Source organism: Eublepharis macularius, chromosome 1, assembly GCF_028583425.1.
Source record: "Eublepharis macularius isolate TG4126 chromosome 1, MPM_Emac_v1.0, whole genome shotgun sequence".
NCBI lineage: Eukaryota > Metazoa > Chordata > Lepidosauria > Squamata > Eublepharidae > Eublepharis > Eublepharis macularius.
In genome coordinates, this window is record NC_072790.1 from 224,499,012 (window position 1) to 224,519,331 (window position 20,320).

General features: G+C 44.4%; 1 protein-coding gene across 2 annotated transcripts in view; it reads left to right on the forward strand.

Moving 5' to 3' along the window:
• The window catches only part of MAPRE3 (microtubule associated protein RP/EB family member 3), a 52,625-nt gene that overhangs the window by 25,646 nt on the left and 6,659 nt on the right, over nucleotides 1-20,320 (forward strand). For both annotated transcript variants that reach the window (XM_055000305.1, XM_055000314.1), the window contains exons 2-3: nucleotides 18,490-18,617; nucleotides 18,861-19,006. In XM_055000305.1, coding sequence (XP_054856280.1) covers nucleotides 18,497-18,617; nucleotides 18,861-19,006 — 267 coding nt within the window. In that variant the 5' untranslated portion in view covers nucleotides 18,490-18,496. The remainder of the gene's footprint in view (nucleotides 1-18,489; nucleotides 18,618-18,860; nucleotides 19,007-20,320) is intronic.

Consider the following 20,320-nt stretch of genomic DNA (forward strand, 5'->3'; position numbering starts at 1 on the left):
GTCCATTGTGATTCCCCACCCCCCACCCCCGCCTCCATTCCCTCTGACTAGCAACTTACAAATGTTAGAATGGAAGGCATTTGCTCAATTAACTATTGGTTTGAATCAGGATTGGAAGAAATTGCATTTCTAAAGTGGCGGGGGGGGGGGGCATGAGAAATCCCTCCCTCTCGTCTTTTTTTAGTCAGGAGTCATAGAGTTGGAAGGTACCTCCAGGGTCGTCTAGTCCATCCCCCTGCACAATGCAAGAAATTCACAACCACCTCCCCTCCCCACACCCCAGTGACCCCTGCTCCATGTCCAGAAGATGGCAAAAAACCTCCAGGAGCCCTGGCCAAACTGGCCTGGAGAAAATTGAAGTGGTGATCGGCATTACCCTGGAAGTGTAAGAAAGGGCCAGGAGAACTAAGCACTGATGTAACCCTTCCTGCCCTCCCTCTCATAATCTGCCTAGGTCATGATACTTGCCAGCAAATTAAAAGATAATGGAACAAGCAGTTCTCCTACATAGTGGGCTACTCCACTGTCCAAATCCCTCTCACCTTTTGAATCCAAGCTCAGCCCCCAAGCAGCAATAGTAGAGCTTTCTGATCGGACTTCTAGTTGCAGTTCCCCACCCAAACCAGCCATCAGAGCAAACTGCCAGGTGCTGGTCTAACCCTTGCACGTGTAGGTGCTCTGCTCTCAGGCGAGCAGGTTGCCAGTAACCTCTTCTTTTAGAACAAACTGGACAATAACATCTGCCACAGTTTACATTCCCAGGGGATCCAGAACCCTCAACCTAACTCATGATGGATGTATTGTCTAGTTTGTCCTTGAGAGAGGGGCCTGAATGAATTGGTGGATATGAAAATCAGCTTTCAAGCTTGGCTTGCATGCTCTCTGCTGGACAAGTGTGGGTGATTCTGTTTGCCAGAAGTGAAGATTGGCTACCTCTGGGAACTGTGTACATAGGACCATGTCTCTGGAGCTGGAATGGGTCATGTGTTGGTTATGTTTGGCTCTGCCAAAGCAATTTGATCTGGGCTTTAACAGTTTAGTTGTTGCCAACCTCTTTACTTTTAAAGAAAAGAGAATTGTTACATAGGAGATGCTCCTTACATTCGTGTTCTGTATCTTTGTGATTGGTGTGTAAGGCCCTGCCTTCGCCTGAGTATGAGGGCTCCATATCTGTGAAACGTACTGCCGAGTACCACTGGCTGTTTTGGAGCCTTGCTGACTGTGACGGAGCAACTACATGGCAAAATTCACCCACCCTCAGATATTACCAGATGTTAGCATTTCCTATTTTGGACAACGATACATTATCACGTTTGGGTTTCTCTCGAATAATTTTTGAGACTTGAGATACCTTCCTGAAGTGAAAGACAGAGACTTAAAAGAAATTTGTATGCGCCCTCCTCTTCCGGTGTCAGCAGTGTGGTTCTTCCTTTCTCCTGTTCAAACTGCCCATTAATTAATCCTGCGGAGTCTAGTCCAGTTTCTCTTTAGCTGAATCAACCTATCGGCTCTCTGTGGTTTGCAGTGCTTAGCTCTGTCTGTAGCACCAGCTGCTGCAGACTGGCAAAGCCCCCCCCCCCGCCCACTTAGGTCAATCCCTCTTAATGCTTTGGGGAGTCAGGGGAGAGGAGCACAGCGGTGAGGAGTGCCACAGTCGCATCTGGTCACATTAAGCCCAAGTCCCTTGGGAACAGCTGGAAAAGTCTTTGGGACTCAGCTGCCCCTGAATTGAGAAATGCGCTGTTGTTGTCAAGGAATCTGAAATGCTTTCCTTGCTTGGGCCCTAAGGAATTCTGGGAGTTTGCATGGAAGACCCTCCCTCCCCCCCACAAACTGAGTTTTCTCTCTCCAGTCCTGTGATATTGTGAAGGCAGTCAAGGTTGAATTGGGAAGGGGAGGGCTATCCCTAGAGTGCCACTTGATCCTCAGAGCCAAACTACAAGTGACGTCTTACACAGGTTGGACACTAGTCGGCTTCCCTCAAGTTTTGATGGGAAATGTAGGCGCCCTGGTTTTACAGCTTGGCTCTCCATTACAGCTGCAAGACCAGGATGCCTACATTTCCCAACAAAACTTGAGGGAAGCCGACTAGTGTCCAACCTGTGTAAGACGTCACTTTTAGTTTGGCTCACAGTCTCTTTTGGCTCTTTTCCTCGTTTTCCGGGGTGTGCTGGGCCTTTGCTCGCTCCTCTTGAGTCCCCCTTAGAGAGGCTTGGGGCGAAATGGTGGAAGGGGTTTTCCTTAGGAGTTCCCCCCTCCCCTTTCCAACAGAAAAAACTGGAAATTTTGGGGTGGGGGTGGGTGGGGGGAAAACAAAACAGCTAGGGATTTTTTCCCACTTGAAATGGGTGAAATTTTTTAAAGACAAATTTTTACTTGTGGAAAGTCAAGATATATGAACATTTTTATAAAAGACAGTTTTCAGCATTAAATAATGACAGGAGGGACCCGTGTGGACTCTTTGGAGGGGCAATCCACTTACCCTGTTTCCCTTTCCAAACTGCGAAGTTGACCTATTTTTAACCCCAACCAGCAAAACCTCCTCTTTAATCACCTCCTAAAAGTGCCCCATTTCCTCGCCCCTCCCCAACCTGTCATTTCCTAGCCATTTAAAATGTCCCCTCCCACCCCATAGTGTTGGACATTCCCTTGATGCCGGGGGGGGGGGGGAGGGGGTTCGCTTCCTCTCTCTCAACCCACCCCCCCCCCCCACAGGCGGCTGCACTGTGAAGAGAGTTTCTTGAGGGCTGCATTGCCCTTGCTGTCACCTGGAGGCTCTGCCGAGGCAGCAGGCTCGAGGCCCGCTTCTCCTCTGGTTGCCCCATAAGTACCTCAGGTGGACCTGCAGGGTGCACAGCTCTGGAAGTGCTTCCATGGGATTGGTGCTGAAATGATCATTACCAGGGCGGGCAGGGGAGGCCATTGGCCTCGGCCCCGTAAAAAATGCACCTTCCCAGAAGGAAGGGGATAGCACCAATACAGCAAAGCTGACTTTCAGTTGATACCCCATTCTTAATAGCATAGACTTTGAAGTCTATGTTACATAGACTTGTTTGCTTGAATAGAAATTATTTTCAAATGGTGTTGTGACCTGGGTGCAAACAAATCCAGTCAAATCAGTCCACTTGATTTTGTGAATCGTTTCAAAACACACAACACGTACATTAGTGGTACCGAGAGGAGGTCGTGACAGCAAAGGGCTGTCAACAGGCTATAGTGCAATTCCTATAGTGTTTTATCAAGTTTGTACTGTATATTTTACCTGCATTGTTGCTCATATTTTTGTTACTGTTTTATTGTTTGTAATGGCCTTCAGCCTAATGCAATAAACCTTACCTACCTACATTAGTGGTAGTAAAAGGGTGTTTACATGCTGGGAAAACTTGGAAAGCCACTCAACTGATTTACATTTTGTTTCAAGGTAATGACTTTGTGGTGATATCAGTGTAACTCTAAGCCATCGTTAATACTGATCCTGGAGCGTAAATCTGTGTGTTCTATTTTGTAGGACAAGCCCCAGAAATACCCTTTTTTCAGTAGAGTCCAGTAGCACCTGACGAAAAGAACTGTGGCTCTCAAAAGCTTATGCTACAATAAAACTGGTTAGTCTTAAAGGTGCTACTGGACTCTACTATTTTGCTACTACAGACTAACATAGCTAACTCCTCTGGATCTTTTTTCAGTGTTTTAAAAAAATATTTTTAAATGTACAGTTTTTATCATATTGCATATCAATGAATGATTTAGAAGGGTTATTGAAGAACAGTTAACCAAATTCAAAACATTAGGAAAAAAACTATTGATGTCCTTTGATAGGAGCTTCCTTGGCTCAAGATGCCACTTAGATTGACTTTGCTTTGTGTAAAACATAAAATCTTACATTGGGGAAGCTCAATGTTTAAATGGTTAATTTCTGAAGATGGCAGACAGAATCCCAACTTTTCATCCCAGGCTGGATTGGCCAGGGATTCTGGAGGCTTTTTTGCCTTCCTCTGGCACTGAGCAGGGGTCAGTGGGGGAAGGGGCAGGTCGCTGTGAACTTCCTGCATTATGCAGGGGGTTGGATTAGATGACTCTTAGGGTCCCTTCCAGCGCTATTATTCTAAATCCTTGGCAGCAGCTAGAGTTGCTGTTTGGAAGCCAACCATTTGCTTCTCCATACTTTGCTTGACTTTTCAAGGGAGTTTGGCCAGTAAGCACCAGTCTTGCGAGGAACCACGGTTCAGGGGTTCAGTGCTTCTGTGAGATTGGCATGGAGATGATCATTGCCAAGGCTGGAAGGTAAGGGGCGGGGGAGGCCTCAGCCCCACAAAAAACACACACATTCCTCTCCCTACAACAAAAGGAATTCTAGGAGGAATGCTTAGCTAATGATGGATAAGATAATGTAAAAGTGTTATTGTTAACAATTCATAGAAGTCAACACAATTTATTCTGTTTATTATATATCTATATTAAAAACACTGATCATATATATACATAAAGAAAAATATAAGTGGTGCCATTTTTTACTCCCCCCCCCCCCCCCTCAAAAATATGTAGATCCGGCTCTGCCTCTTACAGGGAGATGGCTGAAGGAGAACACTTGATTTCCTTGTAGAATCTTTCCTGAAGCTGTTTGTCATTCCTTGGCCACTGTTAGATGCGCACAGGACTTTGCTTGAAGCCCTGAAAGACATTTGAGGGGAGTGTGTCAGTGTCCTGGGATGGGGCTCTTGCAGAACCTCTGCTGAGCGAGGAAGTAATTATGGTTTGGGGCTGGCTGTCAAAGAGCCTGCTGGATATTCATAAGATGCCAAGGAGATGTCTTCTACCTTCCTTGGGGCAGTAGAGCTGCAGGAGGTTCTTTGCAGCTGCTCACATGCAAGTTAATCTTGCCTTCCCTCCCATCCACCCTCCCCAAACTGTCCTCTGCTATGCTTTAAACAATCTCTGCATTGCCAGCAGTAGTGAAAGTCTATTTAACCCCTTAATCTGATTTGACTCAGCTGTTTCCCAGATTGCCCCAGTTGGGGTTAGAGGAAAGAAGGGTTTGTTTGAGAGCTTTAAATAGCATGCAATAAGGTCTGTTGGGCTTGGGAGAATTTGAAAATGTCCAAGTCTTGCTCCATGGTGGTCTCTGGCTGCATCAGTAGCGACAGTTCTGTGTGAAACGGGATGGAGGGAGTGGAAACTGTTGTATTTCTTAATGAGTCAGGACATCCCAAGGCCTTTGTGTGGGTCTTTCTTGCAAGAGATTAAAATGTTCTTATTATAATGAGGGAGGTGGTTCAGAAAAATTACACATTTTGCAGATGTTGTGAGTGCAAATTTGGCAGCACTCCACAGAATGACCATTTCTTTTTTGATTCTGTCAGTACCTCTGATTGCATTGATTTCCTCTTTGGAATCTGAGGGTTTGCTTGGCCAAGGAGCAGAAGCTTTTTGACTAATTAAGTGGGTGAGGAAAAGAACATCTGAAGGTATGGGCGAGTGCCGGTTCTAAGACCCTGCTTACGTACATGTAAACTGACAGTCTAGTTTCAGCAAGAGGCTAGTCACAAGCTTGGGCCTCATCCAAAAATTAAGCATGTCCAAGATTATAAGACCAACCTACCACTTTTAAGATGTTAAAAAAAACCCTAGGACCGCAATGGCATCTTTTCTAGCTGATCTTTTCAAACGTTTTGCTAGCAGGAAATCTGTGTATCTTGGAAAAGTAGCCGAGGGCAGAATTGGTGGTTGATATGGGGTCGGGAATCCCAGTGGTCATGGGACAGGGGAGGCATTATAAAGAAGGAGCCAGAGATAGGGCTATGCTCGGGTCCCTTCCAACCTTTGCCCCATCCCGAGGGATGCTGGTAGTGGGGCTAGGATTCAGTGCCCTCTCCCGTCACTGCTGCTGTGCAACACCAGGTCCATTAATAATAAGACTGCTACCCTCCAGCAATATTTTGCAATGGAAGAGGTGGACCTGGTGTGTGTGAACAAGACCTGGGTACAAGAAGGTGAAACTGTCACCCTGAAAGAGCTAGCCCCCGCCCCCTGGTTTCTCAGTCTTTTATCAGTCACGGGACAGTGGCTGGGAGGTGTGTGGAGTGGCGATGCTCATTCAAGAGACTTTCTCCATTAGGCCGCTCCCTATGCCAAAGATTGCTGGCATTGACTGTGTGGGCCTGGTGGGGGATGCCGAGGAGAGTATAGCCATCTGTTTGGTGTACCGATCTCCCAGTGCACCAGCAGATGCCTTGCCTGGCCTGTTGGAGGCAGTAGCTGGCTGGGCCTTGGAGTATCCCTGGCTTGTCCTGGGAGGCTTCAACGTTCATTCTGATGATGCCGCCTCCTCATGGGCCATGGACCTGAAAGCTTCCATGGCGGCATTTGGACTCTCCAAGTTTGTACTGGTGTCCACACATCGAGCAGGGCACATGCTGGACCTAATCTTTGGGGTGGGGATACAGGTGGATCTGGATGAACCTACAGTAGTGCCATGGTCAGACTGCCTGGTCCTGAGGGCTCGTCTGGGCACTCCAACCCCCCCCCCCCCGTTTGGGCGATGAGCTGATTTATGCTCGCCCACGGAGTCAAATGGATCCAACTGTATTCCAGAACGCTCTGCGGGATCCGATGCCCCCTGGCAGCTTGTTGGATGAGCTCATAGAGGACTGGAATTACTGTCTCTCTGATGCCATCAACGAGATTGCTCCCCATCGCCCTCTCCGCCCCCGAACTAGAGTAGCTCCTTGGTATACTTAGGAGCTATGACAGATGAAACGGGAGCTGAGACGGCTAGAGTGAGTGTGGCAGCGACTCCGTGACGAAGTGACAAGAACATCTTGTAGGACGTTTATGAAGGCCTATGAGGTGGCAGTGAAAGGTGCAAAGAGAGATTATTATGCAGCCTCCATTGCGTCTGCTAGTTCTCGCTCAGCACAACTTTCCAGAGTGATTCAGGCTTTAACGTCCCTTAAACATGGGAGAAATAAAAATATGAATTCAAAGATAAGCTGTGAGGCTTTTGGAGGCTATTTTGCGGATAAGATCTTGTCACTCCGCTGGGACCTCTCTACCACAGTTAATGCAGTATGTGAACTGGAGGCCCCTTGGCTGTCCTCGGGGTTGATAAGTTCAGGCCACTCTCCCAGGAGGAGGTAGACAGGGGTCCTGGGTGTTGTGAAACCTATGAAACTTACCACATACCCACTGGACCCGTGCCCATCATGGCTGGTGAAAACTGGCAGGATTCGGGTCCAGTTAGCTGACATAATTAATCTTTCCCTGAGTTCTGGGGTTTTCCCAGACTCGTTGAAGGAGGCAGTGATGCAGCCCTTATTAAAGAAACCATCATTGGATTCTGTTGATCCAGCCAATTACCGCCCAGTTTCAAATCTTCCATTCCTGGGTAAGGTAATTGAGAAAGTGATAGCAGAACAGCTGCAGGTATACCTGGATGATGCCTCTATCCTGGACCCATTCCAGTCCGGCTTCAGGCTTGGCCGTAGTACAGAGACAGCTCTGGTCACTCTCACAGATGACCTGTGGCCACGCCTGGATTGGGACAGGTCGGCACTGCTGATACTTTTAGATCTTACAGCAGCGTTCGACACGGTTGATCACGATCTCTTGACCCACCACCTCACCGACATGGGGATTTGTGGGACAGCCTTGCAGTGGCTGAGCTCATTCCTCCACAGTTGGGGACAGAGGGTGGCACTTGGGGAACAGATGTTCCGCCTGCCATTCTTTGGTATGCAGTGTCCCTCGGGGGCAATTCTTTTCCTGATGCTATTTAACATCTATATGCACCCCCTCGCCTAGGTAGTTCGCAATTTTGGGCTGGGATGTCACCAGTATACGGATGATACCCAGCTCTATCTGTTGATGGATGACCAGTCTGACTGTGCTCCAGATTCCTTGGCTAAGGGTCTTGAGGCTGTGACGGTGTGGCTATGTCAGAGTCGCCTGAAAATCAGTCCCCTGAAAACAGAGGTTCTGTGTCTGGGTTGTGGAGCAATGGGATTGGGGACCTGGCTTCAAACCCTCGACGGGGTACAACTGAAGCCTTCATTGACAGTTAGAAGCCTGGGTGTGACCTTGGATGCCACACTTTCAATGGAGGCCCAGGTCACGACCGTTGCCAGGGGTGCCTTTTTTCATCTCCGACAGGCCAGGCAACTGGCACCCTATTTCTCATTCCGGGACCTGGCCACAGTAATCCATGCAATGGTCACCTCCAGGTTAGACTACTGCAACTCACTCTATGCTGGGCTGCCCTTGGGCCTGACCCGGAAGCTACAGCTGGTCCAGAATGCAGTGGCACGCGTTCTTACAGGAACACCTGTTCGAGCGCATATCCATCCTGTGCTGTGCCAGCTGCACTGGCTTCCAGTGGAGTTCCGGATCTGGTTCAAGGTGTTAACTTTGGTGTTTAAAGCCCTCCACGGACTGGGACCGGCATACCTGCGGGACCGCCTCTCCCATTATGTCCCTTGCAGGGCAATGCGCTCTGCGGATAAACAACTCCTGGTGGTCCCCGTCCCGAGGTACATCTGTCTGGCCTCCACCAGGGCCAAGGCTTTTTCTGCCCTGGCCCCAGCCTCCTGCTGTAGATCCGGGCCCTGCAGGACCTATTACAGTTCTGCAGGGCTTGTAAAATAGAGATGTTCTGTCGGGACTTTGGTTGAGGACCAGCGGGTGTCCCCCCTTATTCCATCTAAGATCACCTATGACTGCCCTCGGCTATGCGTTCTGCCACAGCTATGACCTATGCAGGTCTTTGATCAGCAACTAAAGTAGCCTATGTATAATGGCGCCTGGAGTATTTTAGTGTGAGTTTTAAACGTGTTTTTAAAGTAGATTATTAACTTACTGTATTTTATTGATGATGTGAGCCGCCCTGAGCCCATTCGTGGGGAGGACAGGATATAAGTCATATAAATAAATAAATAAATAAATAAATAAATAAATAAATAAATACCTGATTAATGATGAAACCACTCATGCCACAAGATCACCCTTCTAACAAAGGAGGGGAGGGGGGGAAGCCAGCACGGTGTAGTGGTTGGAGTTCCAGACTGGGATCTGGGAGACCCAGGTTCAGATCCCAGCTCTGCCATGGAAGTTTGCTGGGTGATCTCAGGCTAGTCACTTACTCTCAGACTAGGATAACCTCATAGGGCTGTTGTGAGGATGAAAAGGAGAGAACAATGTAAGCCCCTTTGGGTCCTGATTGGGGAGAAAGGTGGGATATCATATAAATGTAGTAAATAAATAAAATAAAAAGTGAACAAAGAGCCCTTGTGAAGTGGTTTATGATGGGACTACTTAATGTCATACAAGTGAGCCTTTGGGATCTGATGGCTCGGTCATTAAGGCAAACTTAGAAAGCTGGGACATAATGGGAACTTGGCAATGAGAACACACAACAAGTAACTTAAACTTGTGTCTCCCAGTGCTGGGCCTGCCCCTGTCTTTTGTTAGTCTAAGCTGACAAGGCAGACCGACGTCTTAATTTTTGCAACTAATACAGGTACGCAGATAGGATTGTGTACCAAAGATCCCATAATGCTGCTGTGTTGCTGGCTTGGCTAGTTTACTGTCAAAGAACACCCTACTGATTGTCCTAGAGCCAGTGTAGTGTAATAGTTAGAGTGCTGGACTAGGATTCGGGAAGGCAAATTAGCCAATAATTTCCTTGAATTACTTTGGGTCAGTCATCCTCTCTCACTCTAACCATACGGCACAGGGTGACTGTGAGGATAAAATGAAGGAAGAGAGAACCATGTAAAAAAGACCATGGATGGGTATCCCAACATTCCAGGCTGCAATCTGGAAGGATTGCCCCCCCCCCAAAACTTGGTTCAGCCCAAGGTGTGCTCAGTTTAGTAGATGGGATGTCATGCAGTAGCTGTGTGTGTGTGGGGGGGGGCTTTCCTTCTCCCTCATATATCTGCACAAAGCCCTTTTTGCACTGATGCTGCCAAGCCAAGGAGATAGATCCAGAGGACTTAGCCGTGTTAGTCTGTAGTAGCAAAATAGTAAAGAGTCCAGTAGCACCTTTAAGACTAACCAACTTTACTGTAGCATATGCTTTCAAGAACCACAGTTCTCTTCAGATTTAACAAGACAAGGAGAGGCTCAGTAAAGATGGAGTTTCATGTGGAGAGGAGGGGGAGATTAGGAATTTGAAGGCCCAGAGGGAAAAATGGGGAAATTCAGTGGGGAAAGCTGTGGGATTCCCCCCCCACACACACACACAATTTTCCCCATGGAAAAAATGGGAAATTTGGGGGACTTCTGGTTTGGGATCCATGGAGGTCTAACGCAGCTCTAAGTGCTGAGCTGACCGGGCAGCCGTTTTAACGGCCGGCGGGGCAAATCAAGCTCGCGGCCAACTGTTCTCAGGCGGAGAACAGGCATAGAACGCTCAAGAACCTCAGGGCGTGTTGATCTTGGGCGAGGGGGGGTCCTGCGCAACGGACTCTCTCCCGTCCGTTGAGGTCCCACCCGAAGACAGGTCGGCTAAAATCTCTGCGGCAGTCCTGGAGCCAATGCGGTTGGCATAAGACCCCCATGCCCAAGCTTCAACAGGGGCAAGAAGAGCTGATGGGATTTTGAGATTGAAACAGCGATTACAACCCGCGAAAAGTGCTGGAGAAGGTAAAGATCACTATCTCTTGAAACGGGACAGATTACTTAAAACAAGGAAGCATTAAAGTAGACTTTTAAACTGCAACAGATTGATTATAAGGAGGGGAGGATCCGGCAAGAACTATATTAGAAAAAGGACTAAATTAAAAGGAGTTATAGAAGAAATTGGACTATTGTTTTGCATACCTGTGGTTGCAAGGAGATATCAGGCTGTGAGAAAGCTTTAACATCACGAGAACTGTTGTGGGAAGTCGGGAAACAGGAAGTTCGTAACAGTGATAGAGTTGCTGGAGAGAAGCGGCCCTTGCCGGAAGACAGGAAGAAGGGAATCGCCATCTTTGAAAGGGGAAGAGCTGCAGCTTCAGCGGAAGAGGAAGTAAGCCATATTGGATTACAAAAACCATAGAGGAACCATAGAGAAAAGACGCCCAACATTTTGGACTCTTTAAACGCTTTTTTCTGCAAAAAGACCGGGACATTTAAAATAAAAGGACACTAAGCCAAGCGCCACAGAGTTAAGGAAGCGAGCGGATTCGTGGGAGCGAGGTAAAGCGAGCCCCACGATGTCGAAAAAAGAGTGGCAATCGGCCATAGAGAACTTGGATAAAAAGCTCTTAGAAGTGATTAAAGAACTCAGGGATATGAAACCTGAGCTGGTGAAAGAGGTTAAAGAGGTTAAAGAGACAGTAAAGAATGAACTGGCAGAAGTGAAGAAGGGAATGGAAACAATACAAAATGACCTGCAGGCGACACAGCAAAGAGTCAATGTAGTGGAAAATGCGGTGGAGAACCTTGCAGACACGCAACGAACAGAGATGAGGGTGATGAGGGGAAGAATGGCAGTTGCAGAGAGCAAGCATATGGAGAAGCAGCTGAGGTTTCGCGGCTTGCTGGAGGTAGAAGGAAAGACGGCCCAAGAACAGATTACCGAGGTGTTAGCTGAATACCTGGGAAAGGAGGAGGAGGAAACTGTGGCTATCCTAGATGTGGTGTATCGAATAAATTCAAGATTTGCGACCCAGAGGAAATTACCAAGAGACGTAATTGTGCAATTTACAACTAGAAATATAAGAGAAATTATTGTGAGTAAACAATTTCAAGAACCATTGGAGGTTGATGGCAAGATGGTTATTATTATGAAGGAGGTACCCAGATCGGTGTTGCTAGATCGGAAAAAATACAAAGCCTTAATCCAGATTCTGAAGGACATGAAAATAAGGTATAGATGGGAATTACCGGAAGGAATATCCTTTGAATTTGGAGGAGTGAAAAAGCGCATCAGATCTGAATTAGAAATGGAAAAGTTTTTGAGGGACAATGAAAAGGACTTACCAGCAACAAGGTTATGAATATGGAGTGTAAAGTTTTATCTTGGAATGTAAATGGACTTAATTCACCGAATAAGAGAAAAAGTATTTTCCACTGGCTATTAAAACAGAAATGTGATATTGTGTGTTTGCAAGAGACTCATATTAGAAACCAGGATGTAAAATATCTTAAATTGAATAAATTGGGCAATGACTATGTAGCGGCCTCAAAGAAGAAAAAAAGGGGAGTGGTATTGTATATAAAAGAGGAGCTACAGCCAAAACTAGTGATGAGAGATGCGGAAGCCAGATTTTTAGCAGTGGAATGTACATGGAATTTAAAGAGAGTGTTGGTGATTGGAATTTATGCACCTAATGGAGCAAAAGAAAGCTTCTTTGAGGACTTGAGGAAGCAATTAGATGAACTTTCTTATGACCAGATAATTCTTGCAGGAGACTTCAATGGAGTTACAAATTTGGAACAGGATAAAAAATCAGCAACTGTACAAAAGAAAAGAGGACTATTACCAAAGACTTTTTTTGCACTAACGCAACAGGAAACCTTGGAAGATGTATGGAGAAGACAGAATCCAAAAGGCAGACAATATACGTTTTTCTCCGCGAGACATTCTACGTTATCACGAATCGATATGATCTGGGCCTCAAAAGACTTAGCGCTTTGGACTAAGGACGTGGAAATAATGCCTATGGTAGGCTCAGATCACAACCCAATTATGTGGAAGTTTGGAAAAAGAACTAAAAGGAAAGGATGGAGAATAAATGAGGACTTGTTACAAGAGGGAGAAAATATGGAGAGGTTGAGAAAGGAAACTACGTTCTTCATACAACATAACATGAATAGAGAAGTACCAACCAATAAGGTTTGGGATACCTACAAAGCTGTAATTAGAGGCATACTAATGGACTTAAATGGAAGAGCCAGGAAAAAAAGAGAGGAGAAGAGACAGGAGATTATGGAGAAAATAAAAGCCAAAGAAATACAATTAAAGAAAAGACCAGGGAAAAAGAAAATATACCAGGATATTAAAATCCTTCAAGAACAGCTGACGGCAATGAATAATAAAGAACTGGAATGGAATCTTAAGAGAATGAACCAAAAGTCGTTTGAAGGTGCAAATAAACCTGGGAAATATTTGGCGTGGCAACTGAAGAAGAGAAAGGAGAAGAAGACAATAAATAAAATATGTGAAGACAATAAAGTACATCTGGAACAGACGGCTATTAGTAGAGCCTTTTACAAATTTTATGCTAAATTGTATAACAAGAAGTGAACAAAGACTCAATAGCGACATATCTGGGGAAAATGAAGCTTCCAATAATTTCGGAAGGATGGAGAGATAAACTGAATAGCGAAGTAACGGAGGAAGAGATAAAGAAAGCAATACAGTCAACAAATTTGGGAAAGGCGCCAGGACCTGATGGAATTACAGCCAAATTTTATAAGGTACTGGCCAATGAACTGGTGCCATTCCTAAAAGAAGTGATCAATGGTGTTTTGAAGGATCAAAGGATTCCAGATACTTGGAGTGAAGCCAATATATCATTGATCCCTAAAGAAGGACAGGATTTGACTAATGTTAAAAACTACAGACCTATTTCGTTACTTAATAATGATTATAAAATCTTTGCGAAGATATTGGCGGAAAGAGTAAAGGGATGGCTTTCCGAAGTTATTGAGGAGGAACAAGCTGGTTTTTTACCAAACAGACAAATCAGAGATAATTTAAGGACAGTTATAAATGCTATTGAATATTATGACAAGCGTTGCGACAAGGAGGTTGGTTTCTTCTTTGTGGACGCTGAAAAGGCATTTGACAATTTGAACTGGGACTTTATGTTTGCCACCATGGAACAGCTACAAATGGGGGAAAGATTCATAAGAGCAGTGAAAGAAATTGATAGAGACCAGAGTGCAGCAATTGTGGTGAATGACGAGGTGACTAAGAAATTGATTATAGGTAAAGGTACAAGACAAGGTTGCCCGTTGTCTCCACTGTTGTTTATTTTGGTTTTGGAAATATTGATGATACAGATTCAAGAAGATAATGCAATCCGTGGAATAAAAATAAAAGACTTTTCCTATAAGGTCAGAGCATTTGCGGATGACATAATGTTAATTGTGGAAGATCCAATTGAGAATATGCCAAAGGTAATAGAGAAAATTAAGGAATTTGGAGATTTGGCAGGATTCTACGTAAACAAAAAGAAGTCAAAGATATTATGTAAGAATATGACCAAACATAAACAACAGTTATTAATGGAAATAACAGACTGTGAAGTAACAAGTAAGGTGAAATATCTGGGAATTGAACTGACAGCAAAGAATATAGATCTATTCAAGAATAATTATGAAAAATTGTGGACTCAGATAAAGCAAGATTTGATTAAATGGAATAGATTGAATTTGTCATGGTTGAGAAGAATTGCAGTAGTGAAGATGAATGTGTTACCAAGAGTGATGTTTCTGTTACAAACAATACCAATCATCCGGGACTCTAAGCAGTTTGAAAAATGGCAGAGGAAAATATCGGACTTTGTCTGGGCAGGCAAGAAGCCTCGAGTAAAAATGAAAGTATTACAGGATGCAAAAAGAGAGAGGTGGAATGCAACTGCCCAATCTAAGACTCTACTATGATGCAATCTGTTTGGTGTGGTTGAAAGACTGGATGACGCTGAAAAATCGCAAATTGCTAGCCTTAGAAGGATATAAAAAAATATTTGGATGGCATGCATATCTGTGGTATGACAAAGTAAAAGCAGACTCTATGTTTTTACATCATTATATTCGGAGAAGCCTCTTCACAATTTGGAAGAAGTATAGAGATTAACTACAGGAAGGAATTCCCTCCTGGGTGGTTCCTTACGAAGTAATAGATCCGAGAACTGTCGATAATGAACAACAATGCTTAACATACAAGGAGATAATACGAAAAGAACTTTCTAAAGTAAGAATAAAGACGCAAGACGAGCTGTCTCCAAGTTACGATTGGTTTCAATATAGACAGATTAGAGATCTTTACAATTCAGACTGTGCGAAGGGAGGGGTAAGAATGGAGAATTCGGAATTAGAGGAGATAATTCTACAAGAGGACAAAAAGGAAATTTCTAAGATTTATAAAGTGCTGTTAAAATGGTACACAGAAGATGAGATAGTCAAAGTGCAAATGGTGAAGTGGGCTATAAATTTTAATAAAGAAATAACAATGGAGGCGTGGGAATACTTGTGGAAAAACACATTGAAGATTACGACATGTACTAATATTAAAGAGAATGTCTACAAAATGATTTACCGTTGGTACTTGACACCAAAGAAAATTGCGTTAGGGAATTTGAACATGTCTAATAAATGCTGGAAATGTAAAAAACATGAAGGATCGTTGTATCACATGTGGTGGACTTGTGAGGTAGCTAGGCAGTACTGGGGGGAAATAATAAGAGTGATAAGTGAGATTTTACAATTTCAAGTTAATAAGAACCCAGAACTCCTGCTACTGAACTTGGGAATGGAGGATATTCCGGCACAATACAGGACATTGTTATTTTACATGACAGCAGCGGCTAGACTTTTGTATGCGCAAAAGTGGAAAGTACAAGAAGTGCCAACTATCAAGGACTGGATTTACAAATTGCTGTACATGGCGGAAATGGATAAAATGACAAGGAAATTGAAGGACCTTGATCCAGGACAGTTTAATATGGATTGGGAGAAGCTGAAACAATATTTGGTGAAAAAATGGGAGGTGGGAGGAGAACTGTGGCAGTTTGAAAATTACTGAAATACAACAAAAGAAGAGGGAAGTGACTTTACCGGGGGGAGGAAAGTTAAAGGAGAAATTCTAAGCAATTATATTATTTGACTATTAAATATAGTATTAAGCAATAGAGGTGTTATTATAATAATTATAAAGAATCATAAGGATATAAATTAATTAGTTTTATTTCTGGCAGATAACTGTTCAATGGAGAAATTATATAATTAAAACAGAATGAATATAAGAAAGGTGGAAAGAAATATATAGTAACATACAGAATATGAGTTAAATTGTTTAACCTGTGCCGAATGTACATTGTGTTCATAGAGGTACTCAGAAATATGCAGTGTATGGGTCAAATTGTTTGATTATTGTTGGCAGATAACTGTATAATGGAGAAATTATATAATTAAAATATAATGAACATAAGATAGGTAGAAGGAAGTAAAGAGTAACATATAGAGTATAGGTTAAATTGATTGACTTAGGTCGAATGTATATTACGTTTATAGAAGTACTTAAAGTTATGTAGAAGGTGAGACGAATTGTTTGTCCCATATTGATGAGACTAGAATGTGTGAGATACAGTATAGAGTACTAAAAATAGATAAATGATTATTATTATTAAAGGGTATATGCCAGGAATGTAATGTCTAGTTGATAAGTTAAGTGGGAAAGGGAACAGAGATAGCACGGTGTTATAATAGACAAGCTTAGAAGAGAGTGAAAGTATATGTTTATTAGAATAAAATAAGTATGAAATGAGTAGGGGGAAAATGGATAAGGGGTTGGAAAACTGTTGGAAGTCAACAAAAGGGGGGGGGAAAGGGAGGGGGTTAGAACTGGAATATTTAAAGGAAATGGATTGTAATGAATATAATATTGATTGATTTCTAATCCAATAAAAAAATTTTCAAAAAAAGAAAAAGAAAAAATGGGAAATTTGGGCAAGCACTGGGGGAGGGGGGCGGAATCCTATTAAATGCTTTCTCTTTTAGAATGAGTAAAATGCTTCAGAAGGCAAGGTTTTCCCATACTCAAAATGTATATTAAGAAAAAGCATGAGGACTTTTTTCTGTTTTTCTAGTTGAAGTGCAATCCACTGGGAAGTTTCCCTTTACAAGCCCCCTTGAAATGTGCAAGAACAGTTTTTGGGGAAAGCATCTTTTGCACTGTGATCAAACCAAGGAGATGTTCAGAACTGCTGGGGATTAACATGAGGGAGCTCAGCTTGGCACCCTACCAACTGTAGCAGTTCCAAGCAGAAAACAGATTCCCCTTGAGGCATGGGAGCATTTGCTTCTATTTTCCTATTTCATCATTGAACATGCCTGGAACCTTTTGGAATACTACCTCTGTGGGTCCTGCCCTCCAACACCAGTCTTCCTGCCCCAGAGCAAAAATCACTCTGACAGCTGAACCTGTACACCTTAATTCAACAGCCCTTAAAACCAGACAGCAACTTCCTTGGAAATGGAGGTGCCACTGGGGTACCCCCTTCTTTCACATAGTGGAGTGGTAGAAGCCCTCTCTGATCAGTCGATGCTGAGTGACAGTGACGGGGACTGAACATTTGAAATGTTTTGCTTGTGGTAGGCTCCAGGCACAATCCTATTATATATCCAACTACAGGGTCCCAGTAGAAGGGTTGGGAAGGACCTTTTGTAGTAGAGTCCTAAGATTGCTGCTGTCAGTTGAAGTATTTGTTTGCTCAATTGTATTTAAAATGCTTTGATGCCACCTTTCTGCAGAACAAGCATTTAAGACAGTTTGCAGAAAAATGTAAAGCAGTAGAACATTTACCTAAAACAGCAGTATGCGGGAATCAAAAAGAAAGCAGCCGGAAAATTCAACTCAGATTCCACAGAGAAATTAAGGAGAGCCCCAACAAATCCCACTTGCAGCATAATCAACCCCAGGAGAACAAGCCCATCTTTGCCTGGTGTTGAAAAGATAGCAAAGAGGGTGCCCGGTGGATGGCCTTTGGGAGGGAATTCTGTCATTGGTGTACACTTCAGAGGCGGCTTTCTTCCTATTAGCCACCAACTTGAAATCAGCAGACAAGTTACAGTGAACCTACATTCGTCCTGCATGTACGTGTGAACGCCTTTTTGTAAGAAAGAGCCAATATGTGTTCATCTTGCAAATGGAACTGTTCCATTCACACATTCTACTGCACATGTGTTGAATGTAACATGACAGTTTCTGAAAGCATGTATAAAGAAAAAGCAGTTGTATACTATATGCACTGTACATGCTTTCACTCTATTTCATTTTTATTTTACTATATTTATACCCCACTTTTCTTCCCTGATGGGGATCCAAAGCGAGTTCCATCGTTCTCCTCTCCTTTTTATCCTCACAGCAGCCCTGTGAGGTAAGTTAGTCTGAGAGTATGTGGTTGGCCCAAGAATACCCAGCAAGCTTCCATAGCAGTGCAGGGTATTGAACCTGAGTCTCCCAGATGGTAGCCTATTACTCTATCCACTATACACACTGTCTCTCTTGTAGCTTGTGAACAGGGCTAGGAACTCATGGAGAAGGGCCTCAAGATTATCTCAGCTACTAGGCAAGTTCATAATAAGGTGGAGTAGACAGTAATGAGCTAGTTGGAACCGTGATCTGGCACTGTATATAGCAGCCCCATGAGCTGTGTCCTTGTATCATACATGTGGATTTGTGGGGATGGAGGGAATGGCTGGTCTGGCTTCCTGGACAGGGACAGAACTTTAACCTTTTGCTTTTTCTGATCAATGTTCTTCTCTATCTTTCTTGTGCAGTTGGGGCATGGCCATCAATGTGTATTCCACATCCGTGACTAGCGAGAACCTGAGTCGCCATGACATGCTAGCATGGGTCAACGACTCCCTTCAGCTCAACTACACCAAGATAGAACAGCTGTGCTCAGGTATGGTGAGGAAACAGAAAGGAGTTGGGAGGGCATGGCTGTCTGAGTAGCAGCTTTCTGATCAGCAGAAATCCACTAAGCTTTGAGCAGCGTTACCAGGAATGAAGGGACAGATGCAGAAGGAGAAGGAGAAAAAGATCTCTAAAATAATGCAGGTTCCTGGTAAGGAACAACTGATGCATGTCAAAGCCAGCTTTTTGAATGCCTCCCTGTCTCTCTCTATTCTCCCGCCACCACCACCAGGTGCTGCTTATTGCCAGTTCATGGACATGCTGTTCCCAGGCTGCATCCATTTGAGGAAGGTGAAGTTTCAGGCCAAGTTGGAGCACGAGTATATCCATAACTTTAAAGTGTTGCAGGCAGCCTTCAAGAAGATGGGTGTGGACAAGGTGGGTTCATTGTGAATGATGGAAGTGGTATATAAATGCTAATTAACAATCACAGTTACTTATAAATCCTTGTGATATCTTTTCTTATTGAATGATTGATTTAATTTATATTCCACCCTACCCACGGATGGGCTCAGGACGGATTAACAACGATAGTTAAAATTAACAATAAAATCACAAATCCATACAATTCAATTCAATAAAACATCACCTGAAATAGCAGCTATACTTTCTTGACCCCAACCAACACACCCTACGGGGTGGAGGAGGTAACCAGATAAGCTAATAAACTAACCGGTGGGAACCAGAGCAGGGGGTTGCATTCCCCCCCCCCCAACAGGAGACCAGCCAGGAGGCTCGTCCCTGCCCCAGCATTAGCCGTATGCCTGGTGGAACATCTCTGTCTTGCAGGCCCAATGAAAAGATGATAAAGCACGCTGAGCCCAGGTCTCAACAGACAGAGAGTTCCACCAGGCTGGCACCAGGATGGAGAAGGCCGTAGCTCTAGTTGTTGGCCAGGGACCACCAGCAAATGTTTATCAGCTGATTGAAGCATCCTCCGAAGCACACACGGGGAGATGTGGTCCCACAGATACGTTGGCCCCAGTCTGCTCATGGCTTTGTAGGTTAAAACTAAAACCTTGAATCTGATCCAGAACTTCACGGGGAGCCAGTGCAGCTGCTGCAAGCCAGTGTTATGTGCAACCTGTATGGAGTATCTGCCTGCCACAGATGGAAAAAGGCAGATCTGGCAACTTGTGGGCCTCCATAGATGAGGCATCCAGTACCACCCCCAGACTCCTGACTGCCGAAAAGGGTGCAAGTGGCGCCCCATCAAGGGCTGGGAGCCAGATCCCTGAACCCAACGACCCATGGCCCACCCACAGGACCTCCATCTTTGTGGGATTCAATTTCAGTCGACTCTGCTTCAACCATCCAGTCACAGCCTCCAAAGCACTAGCCAAAACATCTGGGGCAGAGTTAGGCCGTCCGTCCATCAACAAATACAACTGGTTGTCATCTGCATATTGATGACAACCCAGTCTGAAACTTGGTATCAACTGGGCAAGGAGGCGTATGTAGATGTTAAACAACATCGGGGAGAGTATCGCCCCCTGTGGGACACCGCACGTCAATGGCGTCTAGTTTAGCTTGTCATTTTTGTTTTTTCATATTAACATTTCTCAAGCTGTCCCATCAGCAGTTCTAGTTCCCCATGAAGGCGGTGTCTATCTTAAAGCATCCCTATATTCTGGCCCATTGAACATCTGTGTGGTTTGAATGGGGAAGAGGGTGTTTGACAAACTTGAGAAG